Source organism: Schistocerca gregaria, chromosome 9 (genome assembly GCF_023897955.1).
Source record: "Schistocerca gregaria isolate iqSchGreg1 chromosome 9, iqSchGreg1.2, whole genome shotgun sequence".
NCBI classification, from domain to species: Eukaryota; Metazoa; Arthropoda; class Insecta; order Orthoptera; family Acrididae; genus Schistocerca; species Schistocerca gregaria.
In genome coordinates this window covers 241105051-241126672 of record NC_064928.1, presented here as the reverse complement: position 1 = coordinate 241126672, position 21622 = coordinate 241105051, and the positions used below count along the sequence as shown (strand labels likewise).

Below are 21622 nucleotides of genomic sequence, written 5' to 3'. Positions count from 1 at the left end.
TCATGCTGGTGGAAAAGACCGAACAGTGTTTACGTAACAGCTGATATATGACTTGTCGTTTCACACGTGGCTTTCACTTTGATAGTATATGTTTTGCAGTTGCAAGGCTGGTACAGGTGTTGGTAGGAGGGTGCAAACGCCAAGTCTGCCAGCGAGGACGGTCACAGTGGTAGGAGCCGTAGAGTAGGGAGACAGGTGCAAAAGGAGCGTAGGGTCTGACAAGGATACTGCGGAGATTGAGAGGGAGATGGAAAGCCACTCTAGGCATAGTGGGCAAAATCTCAGACAGAATGGATCTCATCTCAGGGCATGAGTTTAGGAAGTCATGGCTTTGTCAAAGAAGCTGATTATACATTCCAGACCAGGATAATACTCAGTGACCAGTGGTGTGCTCTGATGAAGTTTTTTGGAGGGATCAGCAGTACCAGGATCGGAATTGATGGTCCAGAAAATCTACTTCTGAACTAGGCTAATGGGATAATTATGCCCACTGAAGGCTGAGGTGAGAATAGTGGTCTATTGCTGTAAAGAGTCTGCATCCGAACAAATAAGTTTACCTTGAATGCCAAGGCTGTATGGGAGAGGACGAACATTTGACATGGAAAGGATGGCAAAATTTCCTTTGGTGAGGACGAGAGGAACATCAAGGAAAGTGGCACGTAATTTGGAATAGGACAATGTGAAATTTATTTGGGACATCCAGGAATTTTAACAGGTCAGCCTCTCTATAAGTCCACACAGAAAAGATGCCATCAATGTATTTCAAACAAACCAGGAGCTGAAGACTTATGGATACCAGCAACCCATGAAAAGGTTGGTATGGGAAGGAGCCATCCTGGTGACCATGGCCATACCCTTGATATGTTTGTATGTCTGGCCCTCAAAGGTGTAATAATTGTTGGTAAGTATAAAATTTATTAAGGTGAGTAGGAAGGATGTCACAGTTAAGGTATCACGTGAATGAAAACCGGGGAAAAGTTCAGCAGCAGACCGACCATTTACATGGGGGACATTGGTACAGTGGGAGGTGGCACCAATGGTGACAACAAGGTGTGTGGTGGGAGTTGGACAGGCGTTTATTGCAGATGATCTAGGAAGTGGTTGGTGTCCTTGCTGTGGGAGGGAAGTTTTTGTACTACATGTTGCAGGTACTGATCAATTAAGACAGATATATTGTCCAGTGGGTGCTTTGAAGCCAGCACCAATAGGATGGTGTGGGCATTCAGTAATAAAATGACATGTGATGGTGTGGGTGGCCCTCAACTATGTACCCTCTGACTCAGAGTTGAAATATTAAAAGTTTTGATTGGTTTAATTGTCCAGGGGCTGGGATACATAGTCGCCGCATTACAAGCCAAATACTGCCGAGTCTATAGTATACAATATGAATATACACATGAAACAAATGGTCGAAGGTTCCTATTACTCGGCAATTACAAATTTTGAATGTTGTATAGGCATTTATATATCAAATATTGCAATTAAATAAATTCTGCAGGTACTATTTTAACGACTTTAAATTATGGGTACGATAGCAGAAGTACCTTTAAGAATGACCTTTATTACTGTAAAACACTTACTGGTGTCGATGGTCTACGCATACTACTCTTCACTGCAGAAGCCACAGACACCTCACAAGTGCACACGTCAGCACTACAAAATATTTCAATCACCCACGACCACACGCAAACTGCTCCACTCTCAATGTCCTTCCCGCGACCATGCGTCCGTCGTGCTGTACTGTCAGGGACTCCCCTGACCACTCCCGTACTCTTCTCCCACTTCCATCCAGTCTCCCCATTCACAAGCACTGTGATTAGCTAGAGCGCTCCTGCCATGTCTTCAAGCTAATGCACACCCACAAACATAATGAAACACATTCGAAATACTGGATTTACATTTAAATAACCTGAAATTAAATAAATATTCCTATGGCTGGACCATAAACATGCTCTAACACACATTATTTAATACATAAACAAATCAACTAAACATATATCACAATAATGAACAGAAGTATACCAGTAGCCTTATGACTCCGTGCTTTCTAAAACACAGTAAATAATTGACCAATTTCTTCTTGAATAGTATATATTGGGTATAAACAAAGACATAGATGAATAAATATATTTATATGCATGCAGCTACCATTTTTTCATGTAACTGTGGAGTACTTATGGCCCGATGCAATCAATAGTAATCGGCCACTTTGACATCCAATAAATCATGTACTATTCAAGTTACTTGCCTGTAATTTATACCAATTTAGGTTTACACTAATAGCCTTTTAAAGACACGTCAATCGACAAAATCGGATGAACTGTTTAGATTTTGGAAATTTGTTGCTGGGTGTCACTTGTATAATTTATCGTCAGATACTAAACTTTAAACTAATAAAGATACTGAACATCTGATTACATTATCATAATGTACATGTTTCTTTATGAGGTACCACGATTCATCTGGCTACTATTTCTACATTAGCTGTGTGATGTCTGCCATTATGGTTTCACAAAATCCGCCATCTTTGGCACTCCACAGCATACAAATCTCCTTCTACGACACAAAGCCCATCCGCGACACAGCATTAACATGGAATTCCCAGCCATGTGATCGACCTGAACCATGCGCTGGGGCTATGCCTCTTGCTCCCGCTAACGTGCGGCACAGTGCAGTCGCTGATGAGCCCCGCCTTGCCCGTGCGGCCACGCCAAATCCGAACTTAGAATATTTTCAGGGCGCCACAACTCGCCTGTTACCTCACAATGGCCAAAAGGTGGGGGTTCATGGTTTGGCTGGGGTGAGAAGTTCTATGGATTGAGGTGTTAGTCCTTGTGAGGGGCTTGAGGTTTTACAGAGGGACTGTAGGTCAGTTTGAATCACAGGGATGAGATCTTGATGGCAAACACTGTATGTAGAGGTGTCGGATAGCTGGCATAGACCTTTACTAACATACTCCTTCCAGTCAAGTACCACAGTGATAGATCCTTTGTCTGCTGGGGGGATAATAATAGTGTCATCAGGTTTCAGGGAACATAGAGCTCGGAATTCTACAGAGGACAAATTAGGGTTATGTCCTAGGGACATGAGGAAGGATAGAGTCGGAAGTTCCATACGGCTTTTCGCGGATGATGCTGTAGTATACAGAGAAGTTGCAGCATTACAAAATTGTAGCGAAATGCAGGAAGATCTGCAGCGGATAGGCACTTGGTGCAGGGAATGGCAACTGACCCTTAACATAGACAAATGTAATGTATTGCCAATACATAGAAAGAAGGATCTTTTATTGTATGATTATATGATACGATTTGAAGTGGAATGATCATATAAAATTAATTGTTGGTAAGGCGGGTGCCAGGTTGAGATTCATTGGGAGAGTCCTTAGAAAATGTAGTCCATCAACAAAGGAGGTGGCTTACAAAACACTCGTTCGACCTATACTTGAGTATTGCTCATCAGTGTGGGATCCGTACTAGATCGGGTTGACGAAGGAGATAGAGAAGATCCAAAGAAGAACGGCTCGTTTCGTCACACAGTTATTTGGTAACCATGATAGCGTTACAGAGATGTTTAGCAAACTCAAGTGGCAGACTCTGCAAGAGAGGCGCTCTGCATCACGGTGTAGCTTGCTGTCCAGGTTTCGAGAGGGTGCGTTTCTGGATGAGGTATCGAATATATTGCTTTCCCCTACTTATACCTCCCAAGGAGATCACGAATGTAAAATTAGAGAGATTCGAGCACGCACGGAGGCTTTCAGACAGTCGTTCTTCCCGCGAACCATATGCGACTGGAACAGAAAAGGGAGCTAATGACAGTGGCACATAAAGTGCCCTCTGCCACACACCATTGGTTGGCTTGCGGAGTATAAATGTAATGTAGATGTAGATGTAGATGTAGAAGGATTATGAAGCAATGCTGGATCTGAGAAATTCTTGGAAGGTTTGCAAGGGATGATTTTGAGGTAGTGGTTGTGGATCAAGTTGGGATCCCTGCTGAACTCTTCAAGGCAGGTTCAATATTAGGTTTGCTGTTGGAAAGGTTTTGGGATTGGGTTGCAAAGTGATACTTCCAGTTGACATTATGTGTGAAGGAAAATATGTCCTTCACCAAAGCAGCATGATCAAATGCAGGTTTGAGGTTTAAAGTGAGACCCATAGATAAAACAGATAATTTCGGAGAGGAGAGAGCTTTAGATGAGAGGCTGAGAACACAGTACTGTTGTAGCTTTTTCTTGGGATTATGGGTTATTCTGGGTCTAGGAGGTGGTGGTGAAGGCAGTTGGATGTTGAGGAGGTTGACCAAGCTTGGTTTGTAAGAGAGGAGTGGTGGTTGATGGTGTGACTGTTTGGGGAACTGCAGATGGGCAAGAAATGAAATAAGGCTGTTGCGGTAGTTTAGGAGAAGGTGGGATAGCTTTATGAGGAGAGGTCTGGCGTGTTGTTGCAGTCTGAAGTTGGCTTGGCGGATGATACCATCTAAGGAAACACTAGGGGCAGATAATGGCACGATTTTGTAGAAGGATGTTGATCTCGTCCGCACCAAAGGCCAGCTACCCACTTATGTCCACATTAAACCTACTAACAAAGAACAGTATTTACAATTTTTTCAGTTGCCATCCGTTCCATGCCAAACATTCCCTCCTATACAGCCCTGGCATTTGAGCCAAACATATTTGTTTGAGTGCAGAGTCTTTACAGCAATAGACCACCGTTCTCACCTCAGCCGTCATTGTACATAATTACTCCACCAGCCAAGTTAGAAGCAGATTTCCTGCGCCATCACATCCAATGCTTGTATTGCTGATCCCTTAAAAAAATTAATAATAATAATAATAATAATAAAATAAATAAATAAATAAATAAGCACACAGCAACAGAACGTACCAGCGTGACTTCAAACACTTTGTTACAGGAAATGTTCAAAATATCCTCCATTAGCGAGAATACATGCATCCACCCTCCGTCGCATGAAATCCCTGATGCGCTGATGCAGCCCTGGAGAATGGTGTATTGTATCACAGCCGTCCACAATACGAGCACGAAGAGTCTCTACATTTGGTACCGGAGTTGCATAGACAAGAGCTTTCAAATGCCCCCATAAATGAAAGTCAAGAGGGTTGAGGTCAGGAGAGCATGGAGGCCATAGAATTGGTCCACCTCTACCAAACCATCGGTCACCGAATCTATTGTTGAGAAGCGTAGGAACACTTCAACTGAAATGTGCAGGAGCTCCATTGTGCATGAACCACATGTTGTGTCGTACTTGTGAAGGCACATGTTCTAGCAGCACAGGTAGAGTATCCCGTATGAAATCATAACGTGCTCCATTGAGTGTAGGTGGAAGAACATGGGGCGTAATGAAGACATCACCAACAATGCCCGCCAAAACGTTCACAGAAAATCTGTGTTGATGACGTGATTGCACAATTGCGTGCGGAGTCTCGTCAGTCCACACATGTTGATTGTGAAAATTTACAATTTGATCACGGTGGAATGAAGCCACATCCGTAAAGAGAACATTTGCACTGAAATGAGGATTGACACATTGCCGGATGAACCATTCGCAGAAGTGTACCCGTGGAGGCCAATCAGCTGCTGATAGTGCCTGCACACGCTGTACATGGTACGGAAACAACTGGTTATCCCGTAGCACTCTCCATACAGTGACATGGTCAACGTAACCTTGTACAGCAGCAACTTCTCTGACGCTGACATTAGGGTTATCGTCAACTGCACGAAGAATTGCCTCGTCCATTGCAGGTGTCCTCGTAGTTCTAGGTCTTCTCCAGTCGCGAGTCATCGGCTGGAATGTTCCGTGCTCCCGAAGATGCCGATCAATTGCTTCTAACGTCTTCTTGTCGGGACACCTTCGTTCTGGAAATCTGTCTCGATACAAACGTACCGCTCAACGGCTATTGACCCGTGCTAATCCATACATCAAATGTACATCTGGCAACTCCGCATTTGTAAACATTGCACTGACTGCAAAACCACGTTCATGATGAACACTAACCTGTTGATGCTACATACTGATGTGCTTGATGCTAGAACTGTAGAGCAATGAGTTGCATCTCAACACAAGCACCGAAGTCAACACTACCTTCCTTCAATTGGGCCAAATGGCGGTGAATCGAGAAAGTACAGTACATACAGACGAAACTAAAATGAGCTCTAACATGGAAATTAAGCATTTCCAGATGCATGTCCACATAACATCTTTTCTTTATTTGTGTGTGAGGAATGTTTCCTGAAAGTTTGGCCATACCTTTTTGTAACACCCTGTATAATCAGAGCACACTGCTGGTCACTGACTATTATAGCAGTCTGTAATGTATTAATCAGCTATTTCAACAAGGGCATGACTTCCTAAAATTGTGCCCTGAAATGAAATCCGTTCTGTCTGAGAATTTGCTCACCACACTGAGAATAGCTTTTCAAGCCCTCTCAATTCTGTAGTATCCCTGTCAGACACTATGCTCCTTCTGCACCTGTCTCCCTACCCTATGGCTCCTACCCCCTTGACTATCCCCACAACAAGACTTTCCCTATGCAACTTCCTACCAACACCTATACCAGTCCTGTAACTGGCAAAATATATGTAAGAGGCATTCAAAAAGAAATGAGCCAGAGGCATAATTACAGAAACAGTACCTGTATGTTAGAAGTATTGACCCCGGTTGTCGAGACACTTGTCGCACTGTGACACAAGGCTGTGAATGGCTGTCTCATAAAATTCCCGAGGCTGCGATGTTAACCAGTTCCGCACATACAGCTGGACTTCTTCATCCGAGGTGAATCGTTTGCACCTCAGAGCCTTTTTAAGGTTTTAAGGAGACCAAGAATGGCGTAACCACGTGGAGAGAGGTCCGGATTGTATGGAGGGTGGGCGAGAACCTCCCATTTGAATTCCTGCAGGAGTGCCACGACTATGTTGGCTGTACGAGGCTAGGCATTTTTGAAGAGCAGAACGACCCCACAGGTGAGATGGCCCGATCTTTTTGATCGCTTGGCAAAGGGTGGTCATGGATCACGAGTAACGCTGGGCATTCTCTGTTGTCCCGTGCTGCAGCAAGTGAATCAGGAGAGGGCCATCTCGGTTAAAGAAGAACATTAGCATAACCTTTACTACACTTATGAGGATGGGCTCGGCTTTTTTTTTTGGTGGTGGTGACACTGGACGTTTCCACTGGAGACTTTGTCATTTTGATTCTGGATCAAAGTGACGACACGATGACCCTTCTCCAGCCACCACTCGGGCCAGGAATGCATTCCCTTCCCGTGCATAGCGCTGCAGACGAGCAAGACAGTGAGCCATTCGACACGCTTCATGGTGTGGTTGAAGACTATGAGGCACCCACCGGGCACACACTTTGTGCACGTGCAGTCACTCTTCACGACAGTGTGGACACTTCTGACACTCAATCTGACCACGGCGGCTATGACTTTCACTGTCACTCAGTGGTCTCAGGTAATGAGCGCATCCACCAGCTGGACGACGTCACCAGTAATGTAGTGTGGTGCTCCACACCATGCACCGTCGGCTAATGACACACGTTCTTCCCCGAAGCACTTGTGAGAACTTTGACCCTCGCAAGGGACGTGTAGTGTTCGCCGTACACTCGTGACATTCGTCGACGAATGTCCATTGCTCCTAATCCTTCCACTGACAGAAAAAGAACAACAACTATTTGCTTTTAATTTACACCTCCGTGTCACTGTTTGCAATGCAACTGGCAGCATAGGATGATTAGTGCATGCTGCTGCTAGCTCTGTATAGTCATGTGACACGCACTTGTGCCCTGCAATGGGCTGTGAACTTCCACACTGTGTTTGGAACCACACCTCATTACACACACCACATTGTTACCCTCCTGTTACCGATTTGCACGTTCCAGACTCCAGCTCATTTCTTTTTGAATGCCCCTTATACTATCAAAGGGAGTGCCACCTGTGAAACGGCACATTACATACCAGTTGTTACATAAACACTGAATGGCCATTTACACCAGCATCTACATCTACATATACATGTACATCCATACTCCGCAAGCCACCCGACAGTGTGTGGCGGAGGGTACCTCGACTACCTCTACCGGTTCTCCCTTCTATTCCAGTCTCGTATTGTTCTTGGAAAGAACGATTGTCGGTATGCTTCTGTGTGGGCTCTAATCTCTCTGATTTTATCCTCGTGGTCTCTTCGCCAGATATACATAGGAGGGAGCAATATACTGCTCAACTCTTCGGTGAAGGTATGTTCTCGAAACTTCAACAAAAGCCCATACAGAGCTACTGAGCGTCTCTCCTGCAGAGTCCTCCACTGGAGTTTATCTATCATTTCCGTAACGCTTTCGCGATTACTAAATGATCCTGTAATGAAGCGCGCTATTCTCCGTTGGATCTTCTCTACCTCTTCTATCAACCCTGTCTGGTACGGATCCCACACTTTGAACTGTATTCAAGCAGTGGGCGAACAAGCGTACTGTAACCTACTTCCTTTGTTTTCGGATTGCATTTCGTTAGCATTCTTCCAATGAATCACAGTCTGCCATCTGCTTTACCGACGATCAACTTTATATCATCATTCCATTTTAAATCACTCCTAATGCGTACTCCGAGATAATTTATGGAATTAACTGCTTCCAGTTGCGGACCTGCTATTTTGTAGCTAAATGATAAGGGATCTATCTTTCCATGTGTTCGCAGCACATTACACTAGTCTACATTCAGATTCCATTGCCATTCCCTGCACCATGTGTCAGTTCGCTGCAGATCCTCCTGCATTTCAGTACAATTTTCCATTGTTACAACCTCTCAATACACGACAGCACCATCTGCAAAAAGGCTCAGTGATCTTCCGATGTCATCCACAAGGTCATTTATGTATATTGTGAATAGCAACGGTCCTACGACACTCCCCTGCGGCACACTTGAAATCACTCTTACTTCTGAAGACTTCTCTCCATTGAGAATGACACGCTGCATTCTGTTATCTAGGAACTCTTCAATACAGTCACACAATGGTCTGATAGTCCATATGCTATTATTTTGTTCATTAAACGACTGTGGGGAACTGTATTGAATGCCTTGCGGAAGTCAAGAAATACGGCATCTACCTGTTAACCCGTGCCTCTGGCCCTCTGAGTCTCGTGGACGAACAGCGCGAGCTGTGTTTCACACGACCGTCTGTTTTGAAACCCATGCTGATTCCTCCAGATCATGACAACCATCAGTTTATCAGATCGGATGAATGGGGATAGGCAGAGGGTCAACACGCAATATCCTGTCGCATAGCATGCAGTTGTGACCTTGGGGCCTGATTCACGATACGTGCCATCTGCATTCTTTCCTGAGACACCAGTTTCTCAGAACTTGCACGAAAACATGCCCTTGGTTCTCACCACCCACCTGGCCTTCATTTATGTTAATCTCTTCCATCTCAGCATTTCTTTGTTGTAAGTACTCTTTCCTTCACTCCATTTAATTTTACACATCTTTAGTTGTCTTATTTTCACACACCCCTCCCACCTCTGTTACATACAGCACACTTAGCTTTTCACTCTTATTAATTCATGCTCCATGTTTAAACAGTAATCACTGTCTCGCATATTACCCTGTCTTCCATCATTAAGCTATCAGGTTTTCAAATCTCGTCCAATGCAGTCCCCAACAGTCTTTACTTCTCATCCCGTCCTGTAAGTCTCCCCTGGCCAACTTCTCCAAAATCTAACCCTTTTCCTATATCTCTCCAGTCCTTTTACTTCTCCCCTCTTCCTTCCCCTTCGACCCTTCTGCACGAAGAAGGAGCCACTCGCACCAAAAGCTCGTCTAATTATAACTGTCTTTTGTGCGTGTGTTTCTGCCGCTCCTTGTAGAGTAGATTTTTTTATTAGTTGATTCAGAATGCACACCAATATTTTGTTTGCTTATAAGATACTGTAACAATTTACTAAGTGGATTGCAAATGAGAAAATAGGTCACTGTATTAGAATACGGGGTAAAAACATTACCGGCTTTTAAGTGGCTTTAGAACGTGATCGTGACATTCGTCTGGAATAAGAAGAAAAATTAATCCAGAATGAAATGTCTAACAAAGGAAATCAATCGTGTTAAACTGACTGCAACTGTCATAGCAAGAATAAATTACAGTGGCAAGACCCGTCCTGGAAATAGAAGCTACAGATGTCAGATAGCAGGACAGCAACAGTTCTAGAATGGAGCCAAATCACAATTGCGATCTTCTATTTGGGTATTTGTTTTTATTACATATGGCCAACACATTAGAAGATATTGCAGTCTGTTCTTCACAGTTGCTCAAGCTCAGCAGTACAAAAAGGTGGGAAGGGGGGGGGGGCAGTGACACCAGCCTGGCTGAGGGGTTGGACAACTGCAAGGAGGGGAGTAGTGAGCGAGCTTCAAATTTTGTCACGCTGCCAATCTTGTGAATCTATAATGTGTACTTCGACTTGTTACGTACATGTACCACTTCTAAATTGCAGTTTGCCCATATCCATTTGTAGTCGGAATTGAAGTGACTAAAATTGGACAAATACTCAGCAATAGTATTCGTTTTAGCAGGAGACGATAAAAGTCTAGATAGGGGCCAGTGGCATAGTAACGTGTTTCTTGCTGCAATGTTGTCGGCACTTGTGTCATATGACAGGAACGAAAGGGGACGTGTCGGCTGTTTCTACAAGGCCATCGAGATAGTGGCGAGCAGGTGATAAGTTTGAAAAAAAGGGCTCTGTAACACTATCACGTCAGTACGGAAGCGAAATCCAATATATATTTCGTAAAAAAGGGCCGTGTTCTCAGATCCCACCATAATGACAACCTCAGAAATAGTAATGTATTCCGAAGAAATAGCCAAATATTTGTGTCAATGAAGCTATAAATTTCATATCTATGCAATCGGAATGGTGAGATTATTATTATTATTAAAAATATGGATACAAAAGACTACAGGGTTAGTAAGCAAAGGCATAAAAGAAAATGATCCAAAAATTAATGTAAATCATATCCTTTTGTTTATTTTATGTCTCCTAGTATTATCAAAATGCAGACAATCAATAAATGCCATAAGTTTAGTATAGGTATAATGTTAACTTTTACACTTTATGCCAATAAAACAGTTTGTAATTTTGATTTGTGAAAAATAATTATTTTCTCAAGGAAGAAGGGGATCATACTATATTCAGCATCGTCTTACATTTGGGTAAATATGATAACTATTCCTGTTTTATTCGCACCAGACTGGTTGTCAGAAAACAAACAATTAATAGATTTCAATGAAGGTATGGTGTCAGAATGAGATTTTCACTTTGCAGCCTAGTGTGCGCCGATATGAAACGTGGTGGCAGACTAAAACTGTGTGACAGACCGAGACTCGAACCCTAGACCTTTGCCTTTCGTGAGCAAGTGCTCTACCGACTGAGCCACCCGAGTACAGCTCACGATCCCTCCTGACAGCTTCACTTCCACCAGTACCTCGTCTCCTACCATTCAAACTTCACAGAAGCTCTTGGGAAACTTGCAAGACTATATATCGACAACATTCACAATAAATTGTGTTGCAGTTTGTAACAGGCCTACTCTCTAATCTCTTGTTTCGTCACTTCTTTTGTGCATTGTCCCAGGTGTTTTCTTCTACGGAGACCAGCACAACTACGAGGTGTGGACCCAATACAAGGAGAAAATATTAAGAGTAGCAAGTGTGGTCAAACAAGAACCACTGCCAGCATCACCCTATCCGGCAGCGTGCCGTCTCCCTTGCCATTCGATTAGTGTGCGCATACAGAAAAACCCAATGCTAAATACACATATCCCACTTTCCAAACTAAATTAAATAAATGTGCTTCAGTAATCAATGATCATCATTCATTGGCTCTAAATAACCTATGCAACACACCACTTTAACAGAGTTATATGTTACACTATAACTGTGTGTGTGTGTGTGTGTGTGTGTGTGTGTGTGTGTGTGTGTGTGCGTGAGAGAGAGAGAGAGAGAGAGAGAGAGAGAGAGAGAAGAAAAGGATGCATCCAAAAGCTAGCAATATTTTTAGTTTTGTTTATGTTCCTGTGGATGACTGACATGCCTACTATTTGGCGAGTTGTTACCTTTGCATTCTGCCAGAGCTTTCTGTAGTGTATCAATGTGTAGGGACACCCACAGTAGTGTCTCAGTTATTAATGGTTGTAATGCCCACACAATACTAGCAACAGGAATCCAGATGAAGCGAGAAGAGAATAGTGAAGGAATCTTAACTTCGGTACAGATTATTTTTTGTGAGCATATGTTAGGCTCCTGATGGCAATGTCGTATTTACTGCTGGAGAGAACACAAGAATATCTAGTGAGGTGAAGACGAGTATCAGAGATAGGTCACCCACTGTAATCGGATTCTTTTACATCATGCCTGCCTCATGAGCTGTAATAACAAAATGTTTTGGAGAAAACTTGAAAAATATTACGGATACATTTCCTAATCATGTATGGTAATAGAAGAAAATTTTAACTTGACAGCTATAGAGTGGGACAGTCATGTAATTAAAATAGTGCCACGGACAGGATGAAAATTATTCTGAGCAACTGCTTAGAGAACTAACTCACACGGGCAACATCTCGGATGTACTTGTAGTTAACAGACCTCAGATTTTCAAATTAGTTAACACAGAGACGGGAATTTGAGACCATAAGAATGTTACAGCATCAATAACTACAAGTTTTAAAATTAACAGTAAGAAATGCACTAAAATATTTCTACTTGGTAAGTGTGAGAGGAAACAGATAGCAGTTTGCACATCAGTTAGCATCAAACATTCAACCCTGAAAATGAAGAATGGGTAAAATTTGAAAGTACTGTACAATATGCTTCAGACCTATATGTGCTGAGAAAGGTTGTGGGGGGATGGGTACAGTCCACTGTTGTGCAACAGCTACTTTAGAAAATTGCTACAAAAGTAAACAGAGCTTCATTGCAGATTTATGCAAATCTGAAGACTTGTTGACAAACAGATACTAAATGACATTAAAATGAGAGTAAGGTGAAGAGTTGAGAAGGGTTCTACAAATTAAAAAGTAAAAATCTGGTGGCCAATTTGACAAAAAAAATCTTAGAAATTTAAATTTTACTTAATGTCAGTAAATTCATCAAAATTACTTGTACAGTTGTTCAGTGACAGTTCTAGGATCGAAACAGAAAATGATTCAGAGGAGGCGTAAGCACTCAATTTGGTCTTTCAAGATTGTTAGACAACAGAAGACCACAATACAGTTCCTCAAATTAATCACTGCAGAACCTCCAAAATGTCACATATTGACAAAAGTGACTGCAAAACACAAATTTGACAATGTCCACTTAATACTGGAAAGGCATCTAGACCAAATAAAATACCTGTGAGGTTCTGCACAGATTACGCAGAATAGCTCGCTCTTGTTCTAATAATAGTATGCCATATGCCAGAGCAGTGACGGAAATGAAGAGCAGTTCGTTCCCTTTTCCGGAAGGGTTGTGAGACAAATGCATATAATTACAAGTGCATACTGTTGACATCCAGCTGTTGTAGAATTGTGGGACACATTTTATGATCCTATATTATAATATTTTTGAACAAATAAAATCTCCTCAACAAACAGCAACAAAGATTCAGCAAAATGAGATACTGGGAAATTCAGTCCGCTCCAAGTTCATAGAGGGACACCACATTTCGTATTATCACGAAATACGGGACACGGTGTCACGGGTAACGCACATGAGATGGGTTGGCAGGTTGTCAAAATGGAAGCATGTTTAGTTGCACATAGATCTTTTTACAGCATTTCAAACATAAACTTTCTTGACCGAACGAGAAAGTATTTTGTCGACTCCCACCTACCGACGGAGAAATTAGTGCCGCAATAGAGTAACGGAAATTGGCGGTTGAACAGAGAGGTGTTCATTTTTGCCACGTGTTATTAGTAATACGGCTGAGAAACAGACCGAAAGTGGTTCTGCAAACCCTCTGTGAAGCACACCTACGAGCACTGCGGTGTAGTCTCGTGGTAGATCTGTAGAACAAGAGCTCCATTTAGATGCTGTATTCCTAGACATTGGGAAGCCGAACTGTACAGTTCTGCACTGTATTTAGTGAGCAAAGTACGAGCTTACCGAACAGGATTCGGGACTTCCTCGAAGGTGGAACTTGATATGTCAATCTGAACAGAATAAAATCGACAGAGGTAAATACAATTGTGGAGTACACCAAGGAAATACGATAGGACCGCTACTGTTTAAAACACCTAAAAATATCTAGTGGAGAATGTTTGCAGAGGTGGTTATCTGTAAGTAAGTAGCAATGTCAGAAGACTCTAGTGAAAAGAACGAAAAACTGCAGAGGATCAAGGATCGATTTGGAGACTGGCAGCTGCCCCACAAATAGGTGAGAAATGTGTTGCTGTTTGATTACGTTGCTGGTAGTAAGTCATTAGGAATAGTATCAACTGTAAAATACCTGGGAATACCTGTGTGAAAGGACGTGAAGTAGACAGATGGCTTAAGATGAGAGTGGAGTGTACGTACACATGAGGGATGTTTTACGGTGTGCATTAGTCACAGGTGGCAGACATGTGTCGAACCGATCGACAGCACTGTCCTACCGCACGCCCCCGTAGTGTGCACTCAGGTTGATGCATTGAGTATATGGTGTAATTTTTGTATCTCTGTATAGGGGTGAAACTACATAGCCAGTGTTTTGTCCAATATGGAGACACGAGCTGCCGTAGATGACAATCACGTTGGAAAGCAAAGGGGCAGTTTTCCAAGTACATAACTTTCTTGAAATGGAGTTGTAATTGGTAATGGCTGCCAACCAGGGGTAGCTCCCCTACCAGCACCAGGTGCTGGGACAGAAAATGTCCCATCTCTGACCCTATAAAATATTCTCTGCCTCACTCTGTGCCGGACACACCATGCCATCACCTTCTAACTCTCACGATGCTGTAGGTGTACGCAAATCGGATGCCCTACCCATCAGAAGAATCCTATCGAAATGTACTCGAGTAGGAGGTAACTCACAAAATCGTACAACAGATTCTCGACTACAGTTCGTACATTTGGGACTCTTGGCATCTACTATTATGCAAGGACCTCTAAAAAGGGTGTGACATAGTTCCTAAATGGCTACTTTAACATCTAAAGTACGAGAGTGAACAATGTGACAAGTATCAAATAACATATTACTTCCTCCCACATAAGTGTAACGTTACAAGGAGATCAAAGAATCTAGAGCTCCTACGGAGGTGAAATGTCAGTTCTCCTTCTTGCACACTCGTTGCAAATGGAATGCAAAAGGAGGAAAATGACAGTGGTACCAGAAGTATCCTTCACCATCATGGAGTACAAACGCAGACAGTATGGAAGTCGTGTGTTTGTCGAAACATACTGTACTGTAGCCGTTAAGTTTTGAAAGGATAATGTTTACACGTTCCACGTAACAATGTGTTTTCTACTCTCATGAATAACTATTTTTTTTTTTTTTTTTAAATTTTACAACAGTTAATACTGACATAAACCAAATGTACAACAAAACACATGAGTATTCCAGAATGTTATTTACACTGAGTTCAATGTGAACTTATTATTTAATCAATTCTGGTGATCTTACTGATTCCAATGATACAGTTAGTTTCACTACAACCTGACTTAATTAAAAGATAAGGATAACTGAAGTTCTGACTATAGTAAGTAACACGGGAAAACGCTGAGGTAACAGACCGAATACGAAGTGCTGTTACAGTGCATCCAAAAGTAACTAATTAACTTCCAAAATATCTGATACAGAAAGTTTGGAATCTCATAATTATGGCCGTTTATATAGCCTTAATGCTTCCAAGATTTTGAACTTAAACAAAATAGTTTTTTTTATTTTTTATTTATTTATTTTTTTTTTTTAATCAGATGACATCACTCACTAAATTAATTAAGGCACTAATCTGACTCTGAATAATTTATCATCATAAAACATTATGTTCAAGACAGCAAGACTAATAGCCACACTGATAAGTAGGATAATTCTGACTACTGAAGCATAATGATGTTCCATATAATTTTATAATTTACTAACCTAGAACATTTTTCATAAACCAGGTAACAGTGATGTCTCATAGCCCATACAAAATATCAACATCTAACTGTGCCGATTTTAAAACTATTAAGTAGCTTAAGGAATCACAACATATTCTTACGACTGTCTTTAAATGCCCACCCCTGCACCAGAATTGTCAATCTGCCACCAGCAATTGTACACGCAATAACTGTGTCGGTTAAAGAGAAAGTCTGCGAGCGGCAAATGACTGTGTAACAAATGTGCAGGCTACAGTGGAAGACCAGGGTTACTAGCGAGTAACACCGACATATGCAAAAACTTTGTGCCTCGAGAGTGTACACTTAACGACTACATAAATAAAGAGTACACAACCTTCACATCATAAAATTTCATGTGCATTAGGAAACACACAAGTCGTCTTGCTAATTTACGGCCAGATTATTTCTCTTCCGAACATATTGATGAAGGCCGAGATGAGCACCTATTTCCTGTGTAACTGTGATCTGTAAAAATGGAAACAATCCACAATGTCATAGAGGTAATAAATTGGGGGAAGCCACTTTAAAATTCATCTGTTTGTGGTCAGTATCATTTGACACTACCCTTTATAAAATCAGTTTCCAGCACATTATTTCAGAACATCGAGATACGAGACAGATACATGAAATTGAGCGCACCATCAATAGGTAAAGAGGAAAGTCACACACCGTGCGGGTCTCCGACAGAGAAATAACACGGGAAGGCTCACCTTGTTCTCGGGGCACATTCCCGAGGTATGTGCCTTGAGACGGCTCAGTGTGGCGCCCAGGTGGATGTCAGGGCAATTGAGCAGCACCGACAGGAGGGCGTGTGTCGCACAGCTGTTGGGCACCATCTGCGGGCAGAAGAGGGACGTCTGTTTACCACGACTGGCGAGCTGAGCTGGAGCACATTCTAGAGGTCACTACCACAATTGCACAAAATATCTGAATAAAAACTGCCGCGCACCGCGTTGTCATCAGATCGCAAATAGTACAAAGTAATAGAAATAATTCTGCAACGGAACATTTAAACCTGTAAAGCTTTAACAACACCGGCTCAGGTGCGAGGAAGAAATATGTCACGGCAGTCTTATATATCGACAGAGTGGAAATACAGCTATCTGGCAAATGCACGAGCAGCATTTACGAGTAAACGTAAAAAGCTAAATTAACTTTCTGTTCATTTTCTGACAATGAACTATCACTTAAAATATAAGATAAACACAGCCCTTTACTGTTATTTGCGATGCAGGTCACAGTCTTGAGAATAAAGGCAGAGTGCAAAGGAGAGATGACATATAAAACAGGTTCCAAATTTTAATCATTAAACTATATCAAATGTCAGGTGGAATAATTTTAAGAGTATTTGTTCTACACTCAAATGTAGGGTATCTGCTGAAGAAAAAAAGAAATAATAACAACAGTAACAGAAACTGTGCACTATTAGATCTGGGTGTCAATGTACTGATATAGAATTAAAATCGAGACATATTCTATTACAGAGAAACGGATTCTTTGACAGAATACCTACATCTACGCCAACATATATACTGTGCAAACCATTGAGAAGTGCACGGCACAGGATACGTCCTGTCGTACCAGTTATAAGGGTTACTTCCAATTCCATTCACATATGCAGTGTTGGAAGATCCGTTGTTTAAATGCCTCTGTGTGTGCTGTAATTAATTTATTCTTGTCCTCACGATCCCCGTGTGAGCAATACATAAGAGGTTGTCGCAAAATCGTACACACACATTTTGGTACCGAATCTCAGCCCCCCACCCCTAAACACACACACACACACACACACACACACACACACACACACACACACACACACATACCCATAGAAGCAAGTACACACACACACACACACACACACACACAAATGGCTTTCCAGGCTGAGCCACCAGAAATGGAAGTCATCTGTGCTTCTTTTATGAATGTGTGGGTGTTTCCTTTTCTGAAGAAGGCTTTCATGAAAAGCTAAATGTGTTAACAGACTCTTTGTCATGCCTGTTTGCAATTCGATGTGTCATCTTTACAGTGAGTAGATTGTTGATATTCCAAACTGGACTTTCCATTGTTTCAACACGTCTGTTGAGTTTCTTTAGCAAGTCTGGTACACTCTCCCACAGATCAAACAAGCTGCAACAACTCGTGCTGCCCTTCTCTGGATACATCCGAAATCCCCAATTAGTCCTATCGGGTCCTATACGCTCGAATAATATTCTAGGAATGGGTCGCACAAGTGATTTGTAAGAAATCTCCTTTGTAGACTGACTGCTCTTCTGCAGGATTCTACAAATAAACCTAAGTCTACCACCCCCTTTACCAACAAATGAGCATATGTGATCATTAAATTTCATACCCCCACAAAATTTTACACCCAAGTATCGGTACGAGTTAGCCGATTCCAACGACGACACGTTGATATTACAGTTGTAAGGTACTAGGTTTTTTCATTTTGTGAAGTGCACCATTTTATGTTTTTGTACAATTAAAGCAAGTTGTCAATCTTCAATCTTCATTGTCATCTTATCAAGATCTGTCTGAATATTTATGGAGCTTCTTTTAGACAGTACTTCACTATAGATAACTGCCTCATCTACAAAAAGTCTGAGGCTACTATTAATATTGTTCACACACTAAGGGCCTCGTTAAAAATAAACGATAGATATTCTGCAATAATTGTCGTCTATGGACAGTTGCACCACATTCTGACAGAGGACACCTACAAAGTGTTAGACATCTCTCAGCACAATAATGTCAGATTTTATTACACAGGTCGGACAAAAAGTACAAGGCATTTCTCCAGTAGGAAATGTTGAATACAACAGCAGAAATGATAGACGGAGGCTAGACCACAAACCGGTAGCACCTGTTGAGGCGAACGACAGGCAGACACACTACCGGTCACTAAAACTGAAACATTGTGACAGCCGTGTGGAACAGATGTGATGTCAGTAGGAAGGGCAGTATGTGCTCACATATGCATACGATTTGAATCTCAGTACAACAGTACTAACTAGGTAAGAAAAATGTTACCTACATTCTGTACATTAGAAAAGATTACACAGCAGATTTCTATTCCGGGCCTCTCATTCGAACGTCAGCTGGAGAACTGCAGCAGGAGACTGTAATTTTGTGTCCCGGAATATTGCCACTCATGCAGTCGGGACCCCACAGCTGCCACACAAATACGAAATCGACGGATTCTGTAGGGCGGCACTCTGCACTGCGGAGGAATTCGACAGCCCCACAGGACGAGATGACAGATACGACATCCACTCGGCTGTGCGGTATCCCAGTGTCGTAATCGGACGGACCCTGAGGGACAGGACGGGGGGCCTCGGGTAAACGACACGGTCGCCTCCAATCGGTAAGTTGGATGGTCGGCATTACATTTTCTACTCGTTATGTGACCATGCTGTAACTTTGTGGTTTTTGTGACACTACCTTTCGACAGTATACCAGTACCCAGGCCGTTCCGACCTCCCTCGATACGGAGGGTGTTCTACTGTTGCCCCAGTCGGCACATTTTCCACACCTCTCATTCGTCGAATTCATCCACCCTCGGTTCCCCAAGAGACCGGTACGTCACCTGCCGACACCCACTACAGTCAACGAACTCCGATAAAGAATGACGAACGACGTGCATGTATCTGTCACTCGAGTTCAGTTCTATTCGGTGTCTGGGCAGGTCTGAGCTGTCGTCACTGCTACAGCTGGAAGTTCAGTGCATTAAGTTTTGCAATGTGTGTGCCCAAATTACCTACAAATTTAGTTGTATACTCTTCCTGAGTACAATTTCTATATTTTCTACCATGTCTGATGTCACAATTTTAATGGGCAGCAGGATATAACATCAAGAGTGTGGTCTGCCCACCATCTGAGGCAAAAACTGTCACTGGGGTTTGAAGAGGATGAGACACAGCTCTGAAAACTGCAAGTCTGCTAGTCTACCGCATCACACTGCCCAGACTATGCCATTTTGCATTCTGGGACTGTGGCACACTGAGATTACTTTATAATTCAGGCAATCTTAGAACAGTAATGTGCAGAGTAAAAACAGATGTGAAGATAGTAAGGAAGTAAAAACTGTGAAGCGAATACAAAATACAGACTGTAAGATTTTATTTAAGAACAGAGAGCGATACCAAATTATACTACGCAACAGTTCGGCAACTTGCAAAATTAAGTGGAAACACTATATCAAAAGAAATGAGGCAGTTATTAACAATAAGGCAAGACAATTTGTAGAATATACTGAATTGTACAAACCATTTGGATACCTGTTCGTGAAGATGTGATAAGATGGAGTGAAAATTTGGTAATAGAAACATGTGAACACAATACGAGTGGGCTAAACTTTACTACAAGCCATCTGAGTGCTGCTCTCATTTACGGTATAGTGTAAAAGTTGGCAATGTCTGTGATTGTCTCAGTGATGGCAGCCAGTTGGAGAAAAGCATAGTGGAGCTAACGAGTTACCCAGAAAATGACAAAATGCGAATGACTCGCATTATTTTTACACGAACATTTTTTGGCCAGATATCTACGTTTATTATGTAAATTAAGATCAGAATATGATATTTCACTTGTGGTGATGGACGCACAAGAATTATTCGTGGTTTGTAGACAGCCCTGTCTTTAATTTTTACTATTGCAGCATGCTGATGTTTCCATTATTAATAAATCTAGCAATTTGTACAGTAAAATATTACTAACGATTTTTTTTCCTAAATGTGGAATGTTGTGTTGGTGACAGACAGCAATCAATTATTTACATTTTATGGATGACCTTTCATTAATTTTCTCCTTAATCTGCATTCTGGCTTTTCCATTCTAGATGTATAAAGGCAGTTTGGCGTTTTTTATGTTGATGCAGTTATTAAAGTGTCTGTCTAAATTATGGAAATCTGTTTTGTCACAGTCTGATCATATGCAATTTATATGCAATAGAGAATTATTGTCTGGATGACAGACGAATTACATATGTTGTGTTTTGTTTTGTTTCAGGTCACAAAAACAATTAAGGTTATCTGCCAGTGCCAGAATCTTACAACATTAATAGGAAAAAGGAGTTAAAAGTGACTAAGTGTTAAGTCCAATCAATGGAAGGAAAAACAGCTAAGAAGAAGTACTTTCTCTTGAAGTAACATCCACAAAATATGCTGTAGAGACAACAGAGAACCCAAACTAAAGATTAAATGTTATTCGCCATATTGCTACAATGGATAAAAAGTAAAACGTGGTTGACAGCATGCACCTCATCTGCTAAAATGGCGGATAACTGCAACAGCAAACATACATTACAACATAAGTGGTTAAAAAAAGGGCATCTGGTCAAGAAACGGCAAACTGTCAAAGGCTGATGACAATGAGCACAAAGTGCTGGGTGATCACCAATTAAAAAATGACAACGGCTAAAATGACAGTGTGCAATACGCAACCTAGTGAGAAGGTAGAGAGGAGGTCAGCCAAGCACCTGGGAGAGGTTTAATTCTCCTAAAGGGAAGAC

At 41.9% G+C, this 21622-nt stretch overlaps 1 protein-coding gene across 3 annotated transcripts in view; it reads right to left on the bottom strand.

The window, feature by feature from the left end:
• LOC126292182 (ubiquitin carboxyl-terminal hydrolase calypso) overlaps positions 1-21622 on the bottom strand; it is a 163817-nt gene that overhangs the window by 101914 nt on the left and 40281 nt on the right. For 2 of the 3 annotated variants that reach the window (XM_049986023.1, XM_049986022.1), the window contains exon 3: positions 16827-16952. In XM_049986023.1, the coding sequence (XP_049841980.1) occupies positions 16827-16952 (126 nt within the window). Of the gene's footprint in view, positions 1-16450; positions 16582-16826; positions 16953-21622 lie in introns of those variants that run through there. The other variant, XM_049986024.1, reaches the window with a different exon arrangement.